This window comes from Fusarium verticillioides, chromosome 11 (assembly GCF_000149555.1).
Source record: "Fusarium verticillioides 7600 chromosome 11, whole genome shotgun sequence".
Lineage (NCBI taxonomy): Eukaryota > Fungi > Ascomycota > Sordariomycetes > Hypocreales > Nectriaceae > Fusarium > Fusarium verticillioides.
In genome coordinates, this window is record NC_031685.1 from 1,399,504 (window position 1) to 1,420,392 (window position 20,889).

Below are 20,889 nucleotides of genomic sequence, written 5' to 3' on the forward strand. Positions count from 1 at the left end.
GTTCACTCACGCGACACTTGCGGTTCTTCTCACCACAAATCTCACATGCTGTTTCAAGAATCCATGCTTATTTCCCTGGCATTGGCGCCAAGCCGATCCGTCAGGATCAGCAAGCGGGCCGACATCTACGGTCCCACTCGGACTTAATGTTTTGGTGTGTAATGTTATCAATCTGTTGTACATCTTACAAACAGACTCTTTTCAAGGCTTTTGACAAGATCACAGGCGCCAATTGCCAGATTTACTGCCAGTCTAGTGCAATTCTTTGACAGGTATGTAGCCGAGGTCTATTTGCGAGGAGGGACTTTTCTGTCGAACGCTGTTATCGGATCACTCCGAGCATGTGCCAGCGACGCCAAAGCAGCGCTCAGACATGTACAACCCCATCGAGAATAGTGTAAAGGTCTAGCTGAGCCAAGCTCTAAACTCTAAAGTCTAGTGGCTGGCTTCAGCAAAACGTTTAAAGCTAAAGGCGCTGCCATCCGCCAGCGGCATTTTCCTTCTTCAGTTACCCATGTCCCCTTCTTGTCGCATCTCTGTTCGGCGGTAGAACCAAGGCTGTGGCCGCCAGCCAAGCATCAATGAATATCAATACTTCTATTGTATGTTTCTCAATATATACGACTCAAATTACTGGGATCAGATTCTTTGGTACTAACTGGACTACGTAGGCTATACAAGCAGTATTGCTTGCTCTAGCATTAGTTGTTCTTGTTCTACGATCCTGGGCGCATTATATCCTCAAGCAGAACCTTCTCAATCTGTCTGATATCTTCGCTTGGCTGGGATGGGTTTTCAGCTTGGGATGGTTTATCTGCTCGACTCTCGCGCTCCTAATTCTCATCGATAACCCTGCGATCGGATCCGAGCTGGTAGTCAATAATGTGGAGTATTTGAAGGTATGGCGACACAGCCGCTGCGAAGGAGGAACGACAATGCTGATCAACTATGTTTAGACGGTGTTAGTGGCCGAGTACTTCTTTGATACGGGGATCTACTTTCCCAAGATATCCATTGTTCTCTTCTACTGGACGTTGATTCCCAGGGTTCTTGAAACCTTGAGAAAAGTGTTACTCGGAATCTCAATCTATCTAGGTTGCGCCCTGCTTGCGTCGGTCCTCACGAATACTCTCATATGCCTGCCTTTCTCTGATAACTGGTACGCTTGATGAAAAGGCCAGCCTAATCGTTTGAGCTGACAGACTTCAAACAGGTCCATCGAAAATCAACTAAAGTCAGCTTGGAATTCGTACCCTTCCTTCTGTATTCAGTGGGCTCTCAACTTTTCCACTGATTTGCTGAGTAGGTCTCAAAAGCTTTACTACTTCTTTTAATTATCTAACATGGTCCCAGTATTCGTCTATCCATTCTTTCTACTGAAGCACTTGAGATTGCGCAAGGAACAAAAGATCGGCCTCATTGGCATCTTTTCCTTGGGAACCATCACCTTAATAGTCAGCCTTTCGCGATTCATCGCATACAATGTCACCAACTTTGAGCTCGAGGACGAATCCGGCAGTACGTTTCATCACTAAAACTATCTTTCGAATGCATAAGCTGACCAGTGTAGACACATTGACCCTCGCCGAAATGAGTACCGCCGTCATCGTCGTTTGTCTCCCCGGCCTCCGAACATTCATCGTGCGATCGAAAAAGTCTACAAATCGCTCATCCTCACACCAGCTCAGCGGCTACGGTACCCACACAAGGATAGGAGTGGGACAAACATCGAAGACGGGCGGACTTAAAGGACAAGGGCCACCATCTTCGTATGCAAAATGGGGCGTGAGAGATGATGAGATCGAGTTGGTAACTCACATACGCGTTTCCCACGAACTGGCGAATCCGGATGCTTGTAGCGCGAGCGAGCAAAGCGCGACGAGTCGCAATTTGGGATTATGATATTCACAATAGAGCCTGGCGTTGGAGGAACTAGATACATGATTTATAAAACAGGGATATAGGGTTTTGACAGCATATATGTACATGCTATTATACTGGACGCTTTATATATGATGGCGGTTGCATATTAGATAGACGAAGAGAGTATGATATCATTTTGCGTTTCTTTCAGCCACCATATCAGACGGAAGATAGGTTCCAGTGGTTGACTCAGAAGCCATGGCTTGCAAAAAAGAGGTACGGACTGAATAAGCTTGAATTTAAATTTTATACTAGGCCTGCGTGATAATAATCTACCTATCATTGTTCTCGCAACTGAAGGCTCCTCCAATAAGTCCCTGTGAATAAGCATCGATAATGTTTTGGATAACACCATAGGTTCCACCAATAGTCAAAAAAACGGACAACGCAATCATCAACCAGTTAAGATAGTAAACAATGACCTGCCACATCTTTCCCTTCCGGTAGTGCTGGTGGTCATACACCCAAAGATATCCAGGCAAGCCCAGTGCGAGAGGTGAAAAGGTAAGACTTCCGGCGAGAGCCAGGAGGTAGTTGAAGATGGGGATTCCAGAAGCGAGGAGGAACGAAACAGCCGACATGGCAGTCGTGCATCCCAGCCAGACTGCCCAATGAACTACGGTGTTCTTCTGGAAGTGCTCTGAGTGTCGAAGAAGTCGAACGAAGAGGTACTTGGCTGCGACGTGGACATACAGACAGGCGCTGACAAGCAGACCAGTGAGGCCAATACCATAAGCAACCTTCTTGATGGTAGGACCTGCACTTCCTAAAGATGGAGAAGCAACCCACTGTCCGCAATACTTGTAGACGACAAGCGAGAAAGTCAGGTAGGAAGCAGTGACGATACCCATGCAGAGGTAGACAGCTTTGTTGTAGTCTCGAGGTCGGCGCATCTCAGAGATGACTGGCAAGAAGGCGGAAGTTCCAGCACCGCTGCAGAAGATTGTAGAGACTGATGTGATGGCTGCAACAAAGGTGGGATGGCCGATGACGTGGTAGCCAAACTCGTAGTCTCCGGTTTGGGGAGCAGCAGCAGGTCGATCGAGGGTTGTAACGCCGACGCTAGAGCTATGTCAGTAAATGAAGGATGTATAAGGTAGATGGGACTTACACGACGATGAAGACAGCGACGTAGACTGTCAAGAAACCAGCCCAAGTGAGCCAAGCAATGTTCTCAAACTTGCGAACACTTGCGAGGATGAGAACCGCGATGGTCGCAACCAGCATGAACCAATTGGTACAGATGGCATGGTTGCTAAGGACATTGAGTGCCACTGAAGTACCAAAGATACCTGAAGCACCAACAATGGCGTATGTGACGAGGAATAGGACTCCAACGACCTCTGAAACGGTGGTTATTAGTCTTTGTGCATATGACTAGTCAGGCTTTCTTACCCTTTAGCCAAGTACCGCCAACTACGTTCGCCATATCAGCGATGCTGTGGCAGCCAGCATGTCTGTTTCTGAAGTTTCCTTGGACAATAGCGCAGTATGTGTTGAGACCTTGCCACCCAAGGACGTTGATCGCACCAGGGAGAGCACCGAGGACGAACATGGCACTCGGAATCGTCAGGACGCCAGTTGCAAAAATAACTTGAATAGTTAGCTTAAGCCCCAAAGACATGATGCAAAGACTTACCCTTGAGAAAGATGACAGAGGCCTGAATCCACCCAACAGTACGAAAGTCAACCTTGCCAGGAATTTTCTGAAAGACCTCTCCATCATCAACACCCTCCTGTCTTCCGAGCTCAATGCTTCCATTGCTAAGCATACCACCAGCCTGCTTCTCGCCTTTCTCTCCTTCAGAAGAACTCATATTGGACGAAGTAATGTTCATAAAAGATGATGAAGAGAACAAGATGGATTGATGCAGGACTCAAAACGGTGGGATCGACCTGTCTATTATCACTTGTCGATCAATACCGGCAGTCCTCGCCAAGCTCAACTTTATCAAGAACCCAGTAATATCAATATCGGATGCTTCATCAAAGTCCAATGATAAGGTCTGGGGTAGAGAAAACAGCCCCCTGTAAAACTCTGGGGAAGAACCTGACTCGTAGAGTGATAAGAGAGTTGGAGCATAGCGTTGGAGTTGGAGACTAGCGTGGGATTAGTTGTGGGGTGAATGATACCCCATGATAAGTTGGATGACGATAAGCGCCATTACCCCTCTTAGTTTTCGGTATTGGTGTAATCTTTGGGTTTGGGTTGGAGACGCGGGGAGACTGCCGCATGCGTATTCTTGAGGGTCTAGATTCTAGAATCTTGACGTATTTCTAGCCAGAGCTATCTATCTGAACCACTTGACCTCCTGGAGATTGTTCACATCATTATTGCGCTGCATATCGTTTCCCAGTCCTCAATTGATCTCCACTTCTTTCCATTGTCACCAAGCAAACATCACCATGCCTAAGCGTATTTTGTGCTCGTATGGAGTCGATGTTGATGCTGTTGCCGGTTGGCTTGGCTCATATGGAGGCGAAGATTCACCAAGCGATATTTCTCGTGGCCTGTTCGCCGGAACACACGGAACTCGCCGAATGCTGAAGTTGTTCGATAAGTACAACATCAAAGCGACATGGTTCATCCCGGGACACAGTCTTGAGACTTTCCCCGAAGAATGTGCCATGGTCCGTGATGCCGGGCATGAAATAGGGCTCCACGGTTCGTGATATGACTACAGTATCTCATGTTTATGACCCATGCAACTAACGACGATCCGATAGGCTACTCTCATGAAAATCCTTCGGACATGACACTGGAGCAACAGCGTGATGTCTTGGAAAAGACTCACAAGATGCTCACCGATTTCTGCGGCAAACCGCCCCGCGGAAGTGTCGCCCCTTGGTGGGAGACTAGCAAGGAGGACGTTGATCTGATGCTGAGCTATGGCATTGAGTATGATCACTCAATGTCTCATGATGATTGCCATATGTACTGGCTACGAACTAATGATAGCTGGACCAAAATTGATTACAAGCAAAAGGCTGAGACTTGGATGAAGCCATTAGTCAAGGGACAGGATACAGGACTTGTTGAGATTCCAGCAAACTGGTATCTAGACGAGGTGAGTTTTGGCAGTCCTTGATACAAGATCCATGTGCTAACGTTCATTACAGTATGTACCTCTCTTGCGACAATGCTGCTGAGAATGATCCTGACACTGTGATAGCCTTCCCCCTATGATGTTCATCAAAGACGCCCCCAACAGCCACGGCTGGGTCAACTCTCGTGATGTCGAAGATCTGTGGCGAGACCACTTTGACTACTTCTACCGCGAATACGCCGATGATCCCGATGAGATTTGTGTGTTTCCTCTCACAGTCCATCCGGATGTTTCCGGTCGACCGCATGCTCTGCTGATGCACGAGAGGTAAGAGGCGTTGCCATCGTTAACTGTGCCAAAGCTGACGATGGACAGATTGATTGAGTATATCAACAAGCATGAAGGTGTTGAATGGGTGACGATGGAGCAGATGTGTGATGAGTTCAAAAAGAAGAATAAGCCACCAAAGGGGGCTGTTATGCCCAAGGCTCAGGAAAAGAAGTAGGGTATCATTGATAGTTATAACAAAGCGTTTCCGGAGTCATATGCTGCCACTTGAAGACTTCAACTGATGCTCTTGTAAATGAGTATTTCCCGATACTTTTCCAGCCCAACGCCAATGATGTTGATGAATGGCCATTGCGTGTTACTCTTGAAAAAATGTGCCCAAATCTTCAAAACTGCCAGACACAAGTTGCTTGGATGTCGGAAGTCGAGAAGACTTGGATTATCAGCCTCAACGCCTTGATCAAAATCGACGACAGTGTATGCCTCCTCGACGATACACCTAACCCAGTGTAAGATCCTGTCTTCGCTGTCTGGAGTATTTGTTAGCGTCAAAGTCGGAGTATCCCACCAAAAACAGACTTACCACTCAGAGGGTGTTCGGCAATTGTTTCTCCGAGCTTCGATAACCACTTGCTCAGCAATACTGCGCAGTCCAGACCAGATAGGGAGTGTCTCACACTCCAGAAGAAAGCCTGGCTTCGAGCGACTCGATCAACTCCAAGTCTGACCGGGATGCCAATCATGTGCGCTGAGTAGAGGAGTGCAGCAATAACGCCGTCACTTCGCTCGATATCGGGGCTGCTTGCGATGGCATTGGCGATACGTTGGGGATCCCGGGTCTCAAGCTGTCTGTATGGACCTAAGTGTAGGTATATGCGCACATAGGCTAGCGACAGAAGGGAACTGGAAGTGAAGGGGATGGGTCCGTTCTCGTTGTTTGGGTCGAGGGTTGACTCTGGTGCTTGTTGCCAGCACGAAGTCCACGAGCGCAACCCTCGCTCGAGTTTCTCAACCTCTTCACTGGGAAGGACAGCCGAGTTGGTGACTGGAAGGCTCAGATCTCGTACGATGTGTATTCTCTGCAGTAGTCCATGGAGAAGGACATAGTTACCCAATGGCGTAGGAATCGGCAATAATGGCGCAGTGTCATTCTTGTTCTTAAGAAGTAATGATAGCGCTTCTCGGAAGAACAGTTGTGGCTCTTGAATCTCTTTTGTGGCAGCGCGCCATAGCGCTGGTGTCGGAGCTTTCCATTCCTTTGTGGAGCAAGGCAACCGAAGACCAATCTCGTTACTACGAAGTGTTGGATAGACGTTGTATGCGATGCTGTGAGTATGAAGGAATGAGAAGCCGATGAGCTTGGAGCGCCTGTTTGACTCTTGCTTGATCCACGTCTTCCATTCGTGCCACAGTGAGTTGCCGTCGCTTGGCTGATCCGATGGCGTTGGTGATGCGGGCTCATCGACGTCTTCAAGGCCAGAGTTTCGAAGGATCTGAGTGAGAATGCCTTGCAACACGAAGGACTCCTGCACCATGGGTGCTTTCGGTTCCCAAGTCGCAAAGCCCATGAGGGTGATCAAGGCCCTGATGGTCTCCACTGCCGAATCAGCCTCCGTATCAGCTCGCCGACCATTCTGTGAAGTGACATGTGGTATGGGAAGCGTTGAGAGACCGTATGAGTCCGAGCCCTTTCTTAACCTCTCCATCAACAGGGCTTTTCCGGCGAAGAAAAGTCTTTCTGACACCTTCGACTCGAAGCAGTACTGCGCTCCAATAGCGGCGATACCGAATATCAGCTCCGGTGAGTGATCGTTGATCTGCCATGTCGGGATGTGGATGAATGGCATATGTGTATGAAAGCCGCCGAAGAAAGAAGTCACGTAACGCGTGAGAGCGTGTCTCGAAGGAACACAGAAAGTGGGGTCAAGGAGATGGGAGTAGTCTAGGATGGATGCTTTGAGCTTTGATCTTTGCTCTTCAGTGACTTTGAATGGTCGTGTTTCTGGATCAACAGCCCTTGGATCTGTCCGTGTGAGTGATCATGTCTTGAAGGTCTAAAGTCAAGACTTACTGTCTGTGTCAGAGACGTAGTTGGATATCCGATTACCCGTCGGTGCAGAAGGAAGCCAGGAGCTGAAAGGCGTCCCGGCTCTGGTCGGCGCTCCTTGTCGAGGCGAAGTCTCTTCATCAGCGTCTTGTGTAAGCGCGGGATCGATGGGTTGTTCCTCATGCCTGTCAGGGTCGCCAAAGAAAGGGCTCCACTCGGCAGAAAGGCCGACGCCGTCGAGGAAACTGGTGAATTCGCGGAAGTGGGTGTCAAAGTCGACGCCTTTTCTTCGTTAGCTGTGTTCATTAAGAGACAGATGGAGGGTACTGACCGCTGTCGAGCATCTGTGGTGAAAGGAAGCTGGGAACGAATTGACCATCTTCTGCGCTTGGTTGATGTTGTACTTGTTCATCCACTGTCTGGGGAACGGCAGCAGGGAGCTGCATCGGTTGTTGTGTTCTCGCACAGAACCATGGGTCAACACTTAGGCCTGAGAGTGACACGGCTGCAGCCAAGTCTGGATCACCGATGCTGTCATTCCTCTGCTGTACTACAGTCACATTCCCTCGCTCAGGTTCAGGCGATGGCACGTCGCCCTCATGCTCGGCTAGCCTCTGATGACGCGTGAGCAAGTCACGTCTCGCAAACGACGCCCCGCAATGACACAGAAACGGCTTCTCTTTGGTATCTACTCATCGACCCTCACATTAGCCAGCTACCCTGTCTCGATCAGATAGCGAGACTCACGTGTTCTGACGTGCCTCTCGAGATGCTCGGTCCTCTTGAAGGTGCGCCCGCAATGTGGACACATGCGTATATTGACTCCAGCTCCATTGTAACCCACTCTTTGTCGCTTGTTTGGAGTCTCGTATGTGCCGATGTTGTCACCCATTCTGCAGCAGTGACTCCAAGAGTTGGAGGAGAATGGCGATGGAGGAGGCGAATGGGGTAGTGCATCGTTTATCATGGAGTAGTAGGTGGGTCAGGCTTGGAGTAGCGTCTGGTAGCGTTATCTTTGGCGGGGTGATAATCAACTAACAGAAATGGGCGAGGATAGCACAGTATCGCGTTAGTTGCATATCATCCTGGAAAACGGCCAACTTGCGAACGTCTAAGAAAATTACAACGAGATATTAGCAGCTTCCGACTAAGGCAAAATTGGAGTTTGAATGTCAAGGTGGAGTTTAGAAACTTGGTAGTCATGCAAAGTTCAACGAGCACACGCGGTCAATGATCAAATGTAATATGCATAGCAACAAAATACTTGTCCCTTCTACAGACATCAAACCCCGGCTTTACAGATGTGAAGATTCTCTAACACGTCGAACCTCATTCAGCACATCCTCCGTCTCTTCAACAGTAGACTTCCCCTCCTGCTCCCAATCAAAACTGCTCTCCAGCGCCTTCGCAACATTCAGAACCTTCTTCTCTTGCCAAAGACCACCAACGATCTGTAATCCAACCGGCAACAAAACACTCTCATCATCAACAGCCTTTGACCAACCAACAGGAAGTGACAGAGCAGGATTACCAGTGACGTTGAAGATGGCAGTGTTGTTCGTCATTCCGATGCTCGGCTCGAATGACTTGAGCACCGATTCTCGTGACCCGTGACGCGGTGCGACGAAGGGCGTTGTTGGCATGATGATGACGTCGTATTCTTTGAGCTTTGCTTCGTATGCGTCGCGTATTTGGCGGCCGATGTTGACTGTCTTTGCGTAGAGACCGGGGAAGTTGCGTGAGAGATAGATGCCGTTGATGACTGTGTTTTTGGTGGATGGGAAGAGCTTCTCAAACTCGGAAGATGTCCATGGGAGACGAGCTTGCTCGAACTCGGTCAGGTAGAGGCCGCGGCGACCGTTGGCTTGGCCTAGGATGCCTGCCGAGCCGGATATGCGCTGCTGGATGGTCCATATTGAAGGGCCTTCTTTGTGGAGGGGAATCGATACTTCATCAACATCTGCACCGAGCGATTTGAGCCTATTGATGGTGTCAAAGAAAGTCTGCTTTACGCCTGGTTGTACCAGATCATTGTCGTAGCCTTCCTTCAGAACGCCAATTCGGAGACCCTTGACGGATGCACCAGCCAATGAGTCCAAGTAGTTGAATGATCCGGATGGTGGTGCGCCGAGTGATCGGTCGTCGATCCCATCGTAACCCGCGATGACGTCGAGGCAAGCAGCAACCTCGTCCACTGTCCTAGCGAGTGGCCCAGCATGGTCGTCAATCTGATCACCACTTGTGATACCAGTATATGGAACAAGTCCGTGTGTCGGCTTGAACCCGACACAACCGCACAGCGAGGCTGGTACACGAATGCTACCGCCTTGGTCTGTACCGATAGCAATGTCGGCCAGACCGCCCGTGACAAGAGCCGCGCCACCAGAGGTACTGCCGCCGGCCGAATACCCTGCTTTGCGCGGGTTGTCAATCGTGCCCTGCGCGCTCGTGAAGGATGATGTGGAGTTGCAGAAGTTTTCACACGTCGCTGTTCCCGTAATCACGGCCCCAGCTTCAAGCGCTCTTGTGACAACAGTCGCATCAGTCGACGGTGTCCAAGCAGGAAATGCATCGCTTCCAAAGAACTGCGGCACTCCGGCAACAGCGATACAGTCTTTCAGACAAACAGACTTCCCTGCCAAAGCTGAGCGTGAGGACTTGTCGCCTTCAATGATGAAACGATGCGCCCAAGCATGACCATAGCTTTGCTCATGGTCTTTGGGAAGATGAATATTTTGACGGGGGAATCTTGCGGTATCCGGGACAGGCTGATAGTCGGGGAGATTGGAGACGCGTTCTGCGCAGTCGTGAACTGCTGCAAGGAGGAGTTGGTATTCTGACGACTCTTCGGGACGGATGGTGAGGTTGAGAGGGTCAAGAAGCGCTTCGACGTCGCCTGCCTGAACAGGGTTTCCACTGGAACAGAATATTAGTATCTTTTCTTGAATTGTGATTATGGCTGAGAAGATAACGTGCGGTAAAATCTCCTTGAAGAACACAGACATGGTTGCGGCGTCGATCGAGGCGGGATGGCGTGAGGGAGGTGTCGAAACGTACTAGCCAAGACAATCACAGTCTAGAGACAAACTTATCAGTTTATCTACATAGATAAAGCAATCCCATTATTCTATTTCTAAAAACATGATTGTTGATCTCAACCCGCCTCGTGGTCCACTCAGGCTGTTGGAGTATCTTGACCATGGCTGGAGACTTACCCCAAGATCCCTGTTGGGGTACTCCAACATCATGACATGGCGGGTCTTGATGGGACAGATAGTGTGGCGACAGAGCCCAGCGTAGCCCAGGGCGGGAGATAACGCGGCAATCGGATCTGTAGGTAGACGGCCTTGATATCGCTCTTCGAGGTTCGAGGCCGAGAGCTTTGTGAAACACAGAGAAGCCAACGCAATGGCGTCCGACGCAGCTCTACCATCTCAGATGAGAGCGGCCTACATCGCAGAGGTGAGCATGGCTACACAGAATTAGCCGCCATGTACCAATGCTGATGTTTCCCAGTATAGCAAACCGTATGCCTTGGGAGAGCACTCACTACCCTCCATCAGAGACACAGACATTCTCGTGCGAGTTCACGCCGCTGGGTTCTGTCACTCAGACCTACAAGCATTGCAAGGCGAGTTTGAGAAACCGGCACCAATTGGCCTGATACCATCTCATGAAATAGCCGGCGTTGTCGCCAAACTTGGGATCAAGTACACGGGAGACCTCAAAGTCGGCGATCGTGTTGGCGTCCTTAACTTCAAGCATGCTTGTGGAGCATGTGTAGGATGTCGCTTGACGCAGAGAAGAGGCGAAGAGCTTGATCCAAGGTTCTGTGATAAGCGGGAAACTGCCGGCTTCTTGCACGATGGAGGCTTTGCGGAGTACGCATCTGCTGATCCAGAAACAATTGTGAAACTGCCGGACTCGATCTTGTTCGAGCAAGCTGCGCCGCTTACTTGTGCGGGAGCAACAGTCTGGGGAAGTCTTGAGGGCGCGACGGCGGGAGTGGGTAAGGGAGAGACGATTGCGATCGTGGGTATCGGCGGACTCGGGCACTTGGGAGTGCAGTTCGCAAAAGCGCTCGGGTTCAAGGTCGTCGCGGTGGATAGCAGAGAAGCTGGTCGACAGTTAGCATCAGACGTGGAGAACTCAGCACTGAAGCCAGACCTCGTTGTCGACTCTTCCGACACCGCAGCTGCATCAAAGGCGATCTATGACTTCACAAACGGCGAAGGTGTCGCAGCAGCTATTTTATGCACGCCTTCGTTGCAAGCGAATCGGTGGGCGCTCAATATTCTCAGGATCAAGGGGACGTTGGGAATACTAGGTCTTCCGCAGGAGTCGTGGCAGTTCGACGCTGCGCCGATTGTGTTTCGGGAGTTGACGATCAAGGGGAGTTATGTCGCGGGGAGAACAGCGACGGAGAGGATGATGAAGGTCGTGGAGGAGGCGGGTGTCAGGTCGCATTTGACTGTGTTGCCGTTCGACAAGATTCCGGACATTGTTGAGATTTACGAGGATGCGGCGTTTAAGGGACGGATTGTTGTACAGATATGAGTAACGAAGAGATATTGAGACCAAAAAGGCCTTCAGATGTGATCTGAGTGTGCTCGCAAGAATTTAGTGGAAAGTCTGCTGGGGAAGAAGCCTGAGTGGAAGCTGAGTCTTGGTAGTAGGAGATGAGGATGATTCATGTGACTCCACAAGCTCCCTTCTCACAACAACTCGGCAGTCAACAGTCAATCGCACACAGGCATTCATCTACGCAGGTCACAGTGATTCCGCCTGTTTCTCTTACTTGGCGCAACCGCCCGAGATCTTTTACATCTTGTCAACAAACGTCACGCTTACTTGTTTCTTTGACATCACGCAGGCAACGATGTACGGTAAGAGACTCGTTCATGTACTCATTCATGTGAGCTAGAAGTGTTATTTGCAGTTGAGACCTGTGGCCGAGAGCTTATAATCACCACCCTGTTCATGTACTCTGTGGCCTGGTCCTTCATCGGGGTGATCTCACTGTACACGGCCTGTGAGTAGACATGGATGGCTCCGTGTCGGAGCCTCCACTTCCCACCCTGCCCTCCACAAAACTGCATGCTCCGGCGTGACAGCGTACTGGGGATGCCTGTGTTTACGCAGTCCGGGCCCCTCCCCCAAAACCTCCCTCTGCTGCAATAGTTCAGGCGCTCCGATGTTACGAATGAAATGCTCCGGGTCTCCCCCCACCTGTTCAAAGCCCTAGCCATCTTTCAGCCAAACTGGACTTTTGAGGGTGACCATCTTGGCTCTGGGCGTATGGGACCTTCTTCAGAGCTGTGACTCCCAACTCCCAAGACTCTTCCTGGTGCCGACCACATCTTCACGTTCACAAGGTCGCTGGTACCATTGGTTGGTTGGCTGATGTTGCTTGAGAAGTGTTGTTTTGAGTTGATAGACCTGACAGCTGATACTTTCATCGCGAGCGAGAGTTCTGCCGCGCTTGCTCTCCTCGGGCGCACAGACGTGTTTGAGCTTCGCCTGGTACAAGAGGTTGCGCTTCAAGTTCTCCTCAGACAGATGGCGACGTCGGATAAGGCAACTCTTCGCCTTCTTCTTCCGCGGCCCTTACTCGACCGCCTACACATACGGCGGGAGAAGCCTTCCAAACCCGTTGGAGATTGGCGAGTCCAATGGTGGTGGTCCCATCTTCGTGCGAGGTCCGTGGCAGGGACGAATGACGGATTCAAAGATCTGCCAAAAGTCGCCGTGTGACTCGAAGAAGCGCAAGTACTTAGCTTGCTTCCTTGAAAGACAGTAGCGGACGTCAACTTGGATGAAGACCCGGGGAGGATCTCGGAATGGGTTATCGTGAACAGGATCTGCAGATCCCCTCCCTATGAGGTTCAAACTGCGGGCCTGGAGTGCAAGCAGATGTGCTCTGTGGATGACTGGCCGCTGGCTAGACCCGAGACCATTCGTCGTTCAGTTGCATCATCCAAGTCTTTACCCGCCGCGACACGAACGAAGCCCCGGACGGTTAGTCCACTGGTGCTAAGCCGGGCAGGGTGCTGTGTTGGAGGCCCGGGTTGGAGGCTTCTGCGATCTCGGCGTTGCTGTTGAGGTTGCTGGACCATTTCCACAACCCGTTGTGCTTTTTTGGTCTCTGAAGAAATTGGTATTCCAAAAGTTACTGACTTGTGGGGGTATGCGACGATGTGTGGTCATTTGTGATCGGGGGCACAGCAAAGATGATTGTTTGGGGGTTGCCATGATGTGAGTCCACAGTTGACACGGTCCAGTGTTGAGACATAAGTGGCAAGGCAACGAGCTTGAGGTGCAAAGGATATTGGGAAGAGATGAAAGGGGAGAGTGGGTTTTGGAGAGTGATGGGTTGGCAGCTGGCTTCTGTTGGGACGCAGTTAGCTTGAGCCCCTTCTTCGCTGGATCAATCGACATACTGGGTGTTGCTCAACTCAACGTGAGCGAGATCCGGTGCTTATTCTCGACATCAGCGGCTAAAAGCTCGCGTGCACTGAGGGAGTGACGGCGCGTGATGGCGAGAGAGGGTAATGATGATGGAGTGCACAGCAAAGTGCTGGCTTGGTGGAGTGAACACAAGGTAAGAAATGAAGAAGAGGAGGTTTCGTTCGAAGATCAAGAGAGGGGAAGGAGTTTTGTGCGGGGAACTCGGTGTGCGAGTAGTTAGGGCTTCCATTGGGAAAGAAGATGCTGGAAGGCTGCCAGTGGCAGAGAGAGGGCAGGATGTTGCCATATCACGCCATGCCCCTTTGGATGGGGGCTCAGCTGGTTGCCCTGCCTTGGCTTCCAGGCATCTTGCCTCAGGGTGCTATCATAAGGACGGGAACAGTAGTGAAACGAGTTACAGTGGGCATTGATCCGGCAGAGCGTCAAAGCACTGGCAAACAGATCAGCCTCGAGATTGAGCGCAAGCTCCGGCCACTGGCTATTGTCCCACAACGAGGTATACTCTACGGCACAACCAAAGATTACCTTACAAGCCACTTGAGATATGCACAAGGAGAGCCTACTGCCATGTTCTTATCCCTATGCTGGCGATCGGTCAAACTCCAATCGAGACGCCCCCTCGTCTGTTCGTCCCTTCACATTAAGTTCACAGATCGAAATGATCACAAACAATGAAAGTGGCTCCCAGTAGGAACTCAATAAAATAGAGACACGCAGGAGAACACTGAAGCCATTCTTCTTTGACCAACTACATGAAGTGCAATTTGGACAAGGGAAAGCGAGCCCCCAATTCTGACGCCCCTTGACTCTTCGTCCGCCCACCCTGATACGGCGAGAGAAACCCGTTTGTTCCACACGCTTAACCTTCCCCTTCGAAGGCTCTGCGGCTGCCTTAAGCTTCTCGTTAAATCAGGTTATGGAACATTGCCAACCCACACAATGTGTGGAGATTCCGAATGTGGAGAGAACTCCTCGCTACAGCCAGAGGGTGACAGTCACTCCGGGGTGTCACACGATGCGTGATGGAATCACTGAAGAAGTCACCTCCGTATCCATCGCGGGACACAGAAAAACTTGAAGACTGCACTATGATCTGCAAAGGCCCTGCTCACCACAACTTTGGACCACACTCATTGTCGCTGCATATACCCCTTACGAACCACAGATTCATGAATTTTACATCAAACTTCTCATGCATAACTCTTCACGACTCAAAAGCAAAGGGATTTCGAAATTGTCGAATTGTTAGGAAGCACAAACAGGTAGATTGAGACGTATTCAGAGGTTGGTATCCGGCTCTTCCCTCACCGTGAACGTGGGCCCAAGTGAACCGTGCAATGTTCTGTGGACGACACCGGAACCTGTGGGTACCGGAACAGAAGAGCCAAATAAGTTAAGGTACCTGTCAACAGTAAGAGAATGAGTACTGTTGAAGTCGCAAACTTGCAAAACAGCCCGTATGCCAAGCCAAGAGGTTAAGAAATGCCAGCGAAGGAACAGACACTTTATCCGGCTAAAGGTATTGTATCTTGGCTTTGCTCATGTTGCGGCGTGCTCTATGGTCAAAGGAAAGACTGTCATGATTGGTTGAGCCGGCGACATCTTGATATGACTGACATCTGAACACGTCTTTCTGGCGCGATGAACTCGTGCCATGTGGGTCAGTAACCCCGTTCACTTTACTCACTACGTGTACTAATGGACATGGTAGTTTCGATACTGATGACACTCACATAACCGCCATCAACCAGAGTGTCATTCAAGACACTCTCTGGGTCCACCGCGAGGCGGAGATAGTATGTACCACGTCATAAGACCGACGAGAATAGGGGCTTACGTGACTACAGATTGCCGAAGAACGACTGCCCGCCTACTTCGTCTCCCCGAATGGTCCAGGTCCACCAGGCACAGCCGCACATCTTGTGATTCCAGTTTTCAAGACATGGAGTGACCGACATCGTCACGCTTGGCCGCGGCTGACGGCCAACCCTCTTGTCAAGGTGAAGATTTACGATGTTGTCACTCCCGGCCATACTGGGCTAGCCCTCTTGTTAGTTGAAGTTCTTCACTGAGCCTTAAAATATGAACTAACGATTGTACCTCTCAGGACCGGGAGGATCATGGAAAAGGACAACTTGGCGCCGGAGCTACGAGCGCCTCTGGCCGAAGACCAAGACCTGATGATTCGCGCCCGCACAGCCCCCGTCCCCCGAATTGATGTGCGCCAGTACCCCGATCGAAGAACCGCCATCGCAGCCCTCGATACGGGATTACAGAACTAGAACGTCGTATCCCTCGTTTTTGATGCAGGAATGGCAGAAGGAAGAAAGTAAGATCAAGAACTTGCGGCTCTGTAAACCATACCACCAGCCAACAAATCGACAAGCGTGGGGCATGGCCTTGGACAATGCAGGAAACGTCCTAGATCCGCGTACGCTCAGTGCGGACCAAGTGAAGCTGCACTCTAGGGTACTGACCCAGACGATGGCTCACAGGGACGTTCTTCGTGGTACGGGCTTTTACGAAGTGTTATCCCTGAAGCGGACTGGCTTGAGCATCGGCGCTCTTCCGAGTATGTGCTACCGACTGTACGATGACCGTTACTTGATGCAATGCATCACTGAAGAGGCAGGCTACCATGACCTACAGCGCTTTCGCGAGTACTTATTGGGCCGCGAGCTCAACATTGGCCTCATCATCGGCGTAAGTCCCTCATTTCACTTTGTATCTACAGCAGATTGATACTAATGAATCCTCCCAGCCATCGGGATCCGGAACGACAACCTTGGGAGCTGCTGCAATTCTGGCTATGCAAGTCCAGTTGGGGCAGATTCTGTGCTCTGGCCCTTCTCATGAGGCGATCGACATCTTTGCCGACCCCCTGGATCAGAGAGCAAGAGCCGTCGCCGCATGGTACAACACAGTAATGCCTGCTGGCGATCCTAAGCGATACTACCATCGAATGATGGTCCGAATGTACAAGCCTGGGGACGAACTCAACGCTGTTACCCACTAGTGAAGAACTTCGAGGATCTCGACTGGACCGCCCGCAGGGGGGAGTTCGCCGACAAATGCCATTGGAAGCTTCATCTGTCCTTGACATACTGGTTCTTGGTAGTCATGCGCTCAAGCGTCGTACCGCCGCTCGGCGAAGACTCGAAACCAGGCCTGGTAAAGCTCCAGGCCGAGATTGACACGCGCCCCAATCTGTTGCATGTACGTCAGGTAAAGTGCCATTTCTTGGTAAGTTAACAAATGCTGGAATCTTACTAACAAAGACAGTGGGTAACTGGGCAGATGGATTCTGCGAAATATGCCGCCACCGCCAACACTGTTGGAAACATCGAGCATGTGTTATTTAAAGTCATGTTCCAGGCGGATTTTCTTTGCGTCCATCCTGCTGACACAGAAAAATCGCCGATTCCTCAATGGAAGAGTTTCATTGCTCGAGATCTTGTTATCGGCGAAGCCGGCAGCAGTAAGTCATTTTCACCGATCATATAAAGAACCCATATAACTAACCATTAGACAAGTGAGTCAAGCGGAGTTCTACGGTCTCTGGGGGAACTCCCTCCTCCCATGCTTCCTCTTCGGCGATCCTGATCAAAATCCTGTTGTTCTTACAACTGACGAGGCTGACAGCGACGGCAATTTGCACAACCGGTTTGCGGCAGATGGCACAGTTTCGCCGCTGAAATATCTCATGGCAACAGGCATCCCCGCGTTCCACTTGGATATTTCTGCGCGGCCCTAACGAAATGTTCGAGTGCTAAGGTTTTAGGATCATGGGTAGAATATCTACGACATCGAGGACGGCATTAGTGAGGGGTATTGATTTGTTGACGTATTAAAGGACACAGTTGGTTATGTTTATGATGTGAGAAATAGATTCAGACGTTTTAATATGTTTGTATTGCTCGCACATTGCGGGCTTCTTCTTTAATCTTTCAACTGAATGAGTCCTGGTTGTTGCCAATACTTCCTACACAATTGCTGAAGCATGTGAAAGGTATCTGACTTATAACACAAATGAAATGGAATCTCTGTGGCCCTATTGAACTTCTTTGTAAATCATGATCTAATTATAAAATCAAGTACAATTGGCTATATCGTAGAACGTGGTGGTACTGACAAAATGCACAGCCTTTTTCTGTTTTGAAGATGAAGTCATACAATTGTCCTTCGTATGTTTTCCAATCAATTCTTCATGCCCGTCGTCGAATGAGCCACCGACCAATGATCGCCGCACGTGAAAACCAGTGGCTGCACCAATCGTCAAAAAACACCAAAAAAGCGCCGATCAGTCAAGAATCTAGATTCATCCATCTCACAAATGACTTCACCCCAACCGTTTCTGGGTGCAACACACCAACATCTTATCTTCGGGGCAAACCGTCCGGGCCTGAACCTTGATTAGTGGCACATCCACAGTGAGAATGCATGTCATTATGCTGCGGGGTCTAGGCTGAGGGTGCCATCGTTTGCAGCAGTTGGCATGCCACTGGTCGGTTTGTGGCGCCCTGTAAAGGTGTGGTCGTTATCAATTGACATCAGATATCTTTCACCGACTTTGTTATCTTACTTTGGGATCACGTCATTGTGTTCGTAGAGATGATGTAAAAACATCACCACCTCTACCTTTGGAGTTCTTCCATCGCGCGTTGACTCTAGCAGGTTAAGCAACATGTCGCTACCTACGAGCTCACCGTTTAATCCTGACGGGGAACGTCGAGGAAGAAGACATTCTATCTTTGCTGATTTTATTCCAGACGATTTAACATTCCCGCCCCCGTTCATCGGCCCAACTCCAAATGTGGAAGAGATTCTCAACCGCGATATTGACGAGTGCTCCTCTGGAGATGAACACCGCGATGAAGAAGCCATCGAAGACCCGCGATACGTAAACGAAACAGACGTCCAACTTGCCTTTCATCCAACAGGTATCGCCTTTGGCCAAGTTTCCTCAACCGTTCCCCCTTAAAGCATCGACATCCCGCCCCCAAACCCCCACGACTTTGAGCAATCCCTCCGCGCCGAAGTCTCCCTCCTCCGCGACAATGATATCATTCCACCGAGACATCCCCCGACAGGATGGAAGACTACGAAGCTCGGCCGTCTGTATCGACACCTGTTTAGTACGCGCGTGCACGATCACGACAAGCCGCTCTTCGCATCAGAAGATTCGGGCGAGACAACACCCTTGTTGAGGGACAGAGTTGTGAGGTTCGATGGGATTCCGCCGACGCCGGGGCCTGATGAGGTTCATAAGCGGTGGGAGGAGGCTCTGGCGTCGCATAAGATTGATACGACGTGGCAGCGTGAGACCAAGACGTTGATTCAATACGCGCTCCCTCTTATCGTCACTTTCCTCTTGCAGTAAGTATCGCGATGATGCAAGTGAGTATTGACACTGATCGTTTACAGTTACTCGGTCACTGTCGCTTCTGTCTTGACCGTTGGTCGTCTTGGAATGGAGGAACTCGCCGCTGTCAACTGTAAGTACTCGACGTCTTTCTCAATCTGATACACGTGCTAACATTTCCAGTGGCGACGATGACTGCCTCGATCACTTACTACGTCCCAGTCCAAGGTCTAGCAACATGTCTCGACACTCTGTGCGCACAGGCCTATGGCTCCGGCCACAAGCATCTTGTTGGCCTGCAGGCGCAGAGAATGACATGGCTCCTTTGGATAATCATGATTCCCATTGCTGTCGTCTGGTGGTTTTCTGAACCAATCCTCGCTGCAGCCGTTGGCCCAGGCCGCACAACACAATTGGCCGCTTTGTACATGCGCATCCTCATCGCGGGCATGCCTGGTGTCAGTGCATTCGAGAGCGCGAAGCGGTTCGTTCAGAGTCAGGGTCTGTTCCATGCAACAACTTACACGCTTTTGGTCGGAGCGCCGTTGAGCTTCTTGCAGAATTGGCTGTTTGTGTTCAAGTTTGGATGGGGCTTTCCTGGTGCCGCCATCGCGATGGCTGTCACTCACAACCTCCTCCCGATTCTTTTGATTCTCTACGTACGGCTGTTTGAGGGCTATGAGTGCTGGAAGGGTTTCAGCCGCAAGGCTTTCACAAACTGGGGTAAGTTGTCCTGGCATCTCATAACATACCCTTTCTTACTGCTACAGGTCCGATGATCAAGTTGGCTTTGCCGGGAATGATCATGATCGAAGCCCAGTTCTCTGTCCTGGAGATTCTCACCATCGCCGCAGGACGGTTCGGTACAGCGCAACTAGCAGCTCAAGGAGTTTTGGTTACCGTGACGTCAATGTCATTCAATATTCCATTCCCGCTGGCCATCGCGACCTCGACTCGAGTCGCAAACCTTATTGGGGCTGATTTGAGCAAGGCTGCGCGTGTGACTGCCAAAGTGGTGAGTCCAGCCTCATTTCGGTCACTGTACAAACTGACTGACATCATAGGCCATTGTTGCTGCACTCATCGTGGGGAGCATCAACTTGACAATTCTTTCGACTCTCCGAAGACAAATTCCCGCCGTGTTCACGGAAGACGAGCAAGTCATCAATATCGCATCAAACGTCATACTCGTCTGTGCCGTCATGCAAATCTTTGACGCGTTAGCAGCCGTCTCGCATGGACTTCTTCGCGGAATCGGAAGGCAATCCATTGGATCCTACGCCAATCTCTTCGCCTACTACGTGGTCGCTCTTCCAATCGCCCTCGGCACCAGTTTCGGACTGGGCTGGGACTTAGCTGGACTCTGGGTTGGTTTAACAGCGGGTCTTGCTGTGTAAGTTATACCCTCCTCTCCTTGTCCACGACTTGTCTGACCGTTTTGCAGGGTATCTGGGCTTGAGGCCATGTATTTGTACTTCACAGACTGGGAGGAAGCTGTGAGGCAAGCTGAGGCAAGAATGCGAACCGAGACGAATAGAAGACGATCTTCGCTGTCAGGCCTGTCACAGGAAAGAAACTAAGATCACTGTGGTCACATGATTCAATGTTTCGTTTGTATTTTTATTAGCGACGAGCGGATTTTGTGCTTTCATTTTGGTCGCGTTGCAGCGAAGCGCATGGGCATCAGATTGAACAAAACAGCAAGCAAGCGGTATCTTTTATAGTTGTTTTAGCGATTTAATTATTCTTACTTT

The 20,889-nt window shown here is 50.4% G+C and overlaps 9 protein-coding genes across 9 annotated transcripts; 6 read left to right on the forward strand and 3 right to left on the reverse strand.

Moving 5' to 3' along the window:
- The first annotated feature begins 474 nt into the window (after window positions 1-474).
- On the forward strand, window positions 475-2,216 carry FVEG_16869 (hypothetical protein). Its single transcript, XM_018906105.1, has 6 exons — window positions 475-602; window positions 672-899; window positions 957-1,159; window positions 1,214-1,302; window positions 1,354-1,518; window positions 1,571-2,216. The coding sequence occupies exons 1-6, from the start codon at window positions 582-584 to the stop codon at window positions 1,900-1,902; spliced, it is 1,038 nt and encodes a 345-aa protein (XP_018758021.1). The 5' UTR covers window positions 475-581; the 3' UTR covers window positions 1,903-2,216.
- FVEG_10704 (hypothetical protein) lies at window positions 2,196-3,761 on the reverse strand (the record flags this gene model as incomplete). Its single annotated transcript, XM_018899864.1, has 4 exons — window positions 2,196-2,985; window positions 3,035-3,266; window positions 3,319-3,516; window positions 3,563-3,761. The coding sequence occupies 4 exons, from the start codon at window positions 3,759-3,761 to the stop codon at window positions 2,196-2,198; spliced, it is 1,419 nt and encodes a 472-aa protein (XP_018758020.1).
- A 509-nt stretch (window positions 3,762-4,270) lies between these two features.
- Window positions 4,271-5,511, forward strand: FVEG_10703 (hypothetical protein). The gene is made up of 4 exons (XM_018899863.1): window positions 4,271-4,588; window positions 4,651-4,978; window positions 5,097-5,297; window positions 5,346-5,511. The coding sequence occupies exons 1-4, from the start codon at window positions 4,330-4,332 to the stop codon at window positions 5,473-5,475; spliced, it is 918 nt and encodes a 305-aa protein (XP_018758019.1). The 5' UTR covers window positions 4,271-4,329; the 3' UTR covers window positions 5,476-5,511.
- A 23-nt stretch (window positions 5,512-5,534) lies between these two features.
- On the reverse strand, window positions 5,535-8,262 carry FVEG_10702 (hypothetical protein; the record flags this gene model as incomplete). The annotated part of the gene is made up of 5 exons (XM_018899862.1): window positions 5,535-5,788; window positions 5,842-7,281; window positions 7,330-7,587; window positions 7,637-7,919; window positions 8,053-8,262. 5 exons carry the CDS (start codon window positions 8,260-8,262, stop codon window positions 5,535-5,537), a joined length of 2,445 nt encoding a protein of 814 aa, XP_018758018.1.
- A 338-nt stretch (window positions 8,263-8,600) lies between these two features.
- FVEG_10701 (amidase) lies at window positions 8,601-10,310 on the reverse strand (the record flags this gene model as incomplete). Its single annotated transcript, XM_018899861.1, has 1 exon — window positions 8,601-10,310. One exon carries the CDS (start codon window positions 10,308-10,310, stop codon window positions 8,601-8,603), a length of 1,710 nt encoding a protein of 569 aa, XP_018758017.1.
- Window positions 10,311-10,713: 403 nt separating this feature from the next.
- Window positions 10,714-11,862, forward strand: FVEG_10700 (hypothetical protein; the record flags this gene model as incomplete). Its single annotated transcript, XM_018899860.1, has 2 exons — window positions 10,714-10,767; window positions 10,822-11,862. 2 exons carry the CDS (start codon window positions 10,714-10,716, stop codon window positions 11,860-11,862), a joined length of 1,095 nt encoding a protein of 364 aa, XP_018758016.1.
- Window positions 11,863-14,067: 2,205 nt separating this feature from the next.
- Window positions 14,068-16,055, forward strand: FVEG_16868 (hypothetical protein; the record flags this gene model as incomplete). The annotated part of the gene is made up of 4 exons (XM_018906104.1): window positions 14,068-14,342; window positions 15,485-15,569; window positions 15,621-15,823; window positions 15,881-16,055. The coding sequence occupies 4 exons, from the start codon at window positions 14,068-14,070 to the stop codon at window positions 16,053-16,055; spliced, it is 738 nt and encodes a 245-aa protein (XP_018758015.1).
- A 202-nt stretch (window positions 16,056-16,257) lies between these two features.
- On the forward strand, window positions 16,258-17,527 carry FVEG_16867 (hypothetical protein; the record flags this gene model as incomplete). The annotated part of the gene is made up of 5 exons (XM_018906103.1): window positions 16,258-16,476; window positions 16,535-16,741; window positions 16,795-16,989; window positions 17,056-17,251; window positions 17,307-17,527. The coding sequence occupies 5 exons, from the start codon at window positions 16,258-16,260 to the stop codon at window positions 17,525-17,527; spliced, it is 1,038 nt and encodes a 345-aa protein (XP_018758014.1).
- Window positions 17,528-18,457: 930 nt separating this feature from the next.
- On the forward strand, window positions 18,458-20,715 carry FVEG_10698 (hypothetical protein; the record flags this gene model as incomplete). The annotated part of the gene is made up of 7 exons (XM_018899859.1): window positions 18,458-18,742; window positions 18,794-19,149; window positions 19,198-19,268; window positions 19,319-19,858; window positions 19,906-20,150; window positions 20,200-20,528; window positions 20,580-20,715. 7 exons carry the CDS (start codon window positions 18,458-18,460, stop codon window positions 20,713-20,715), a joined length of 1,962 nt encoding a protein of 653 aa, XP_018758013.1.
- Between the last annotated feature and the right edge of the window lie 174 nt (window positions 20,716-20,889).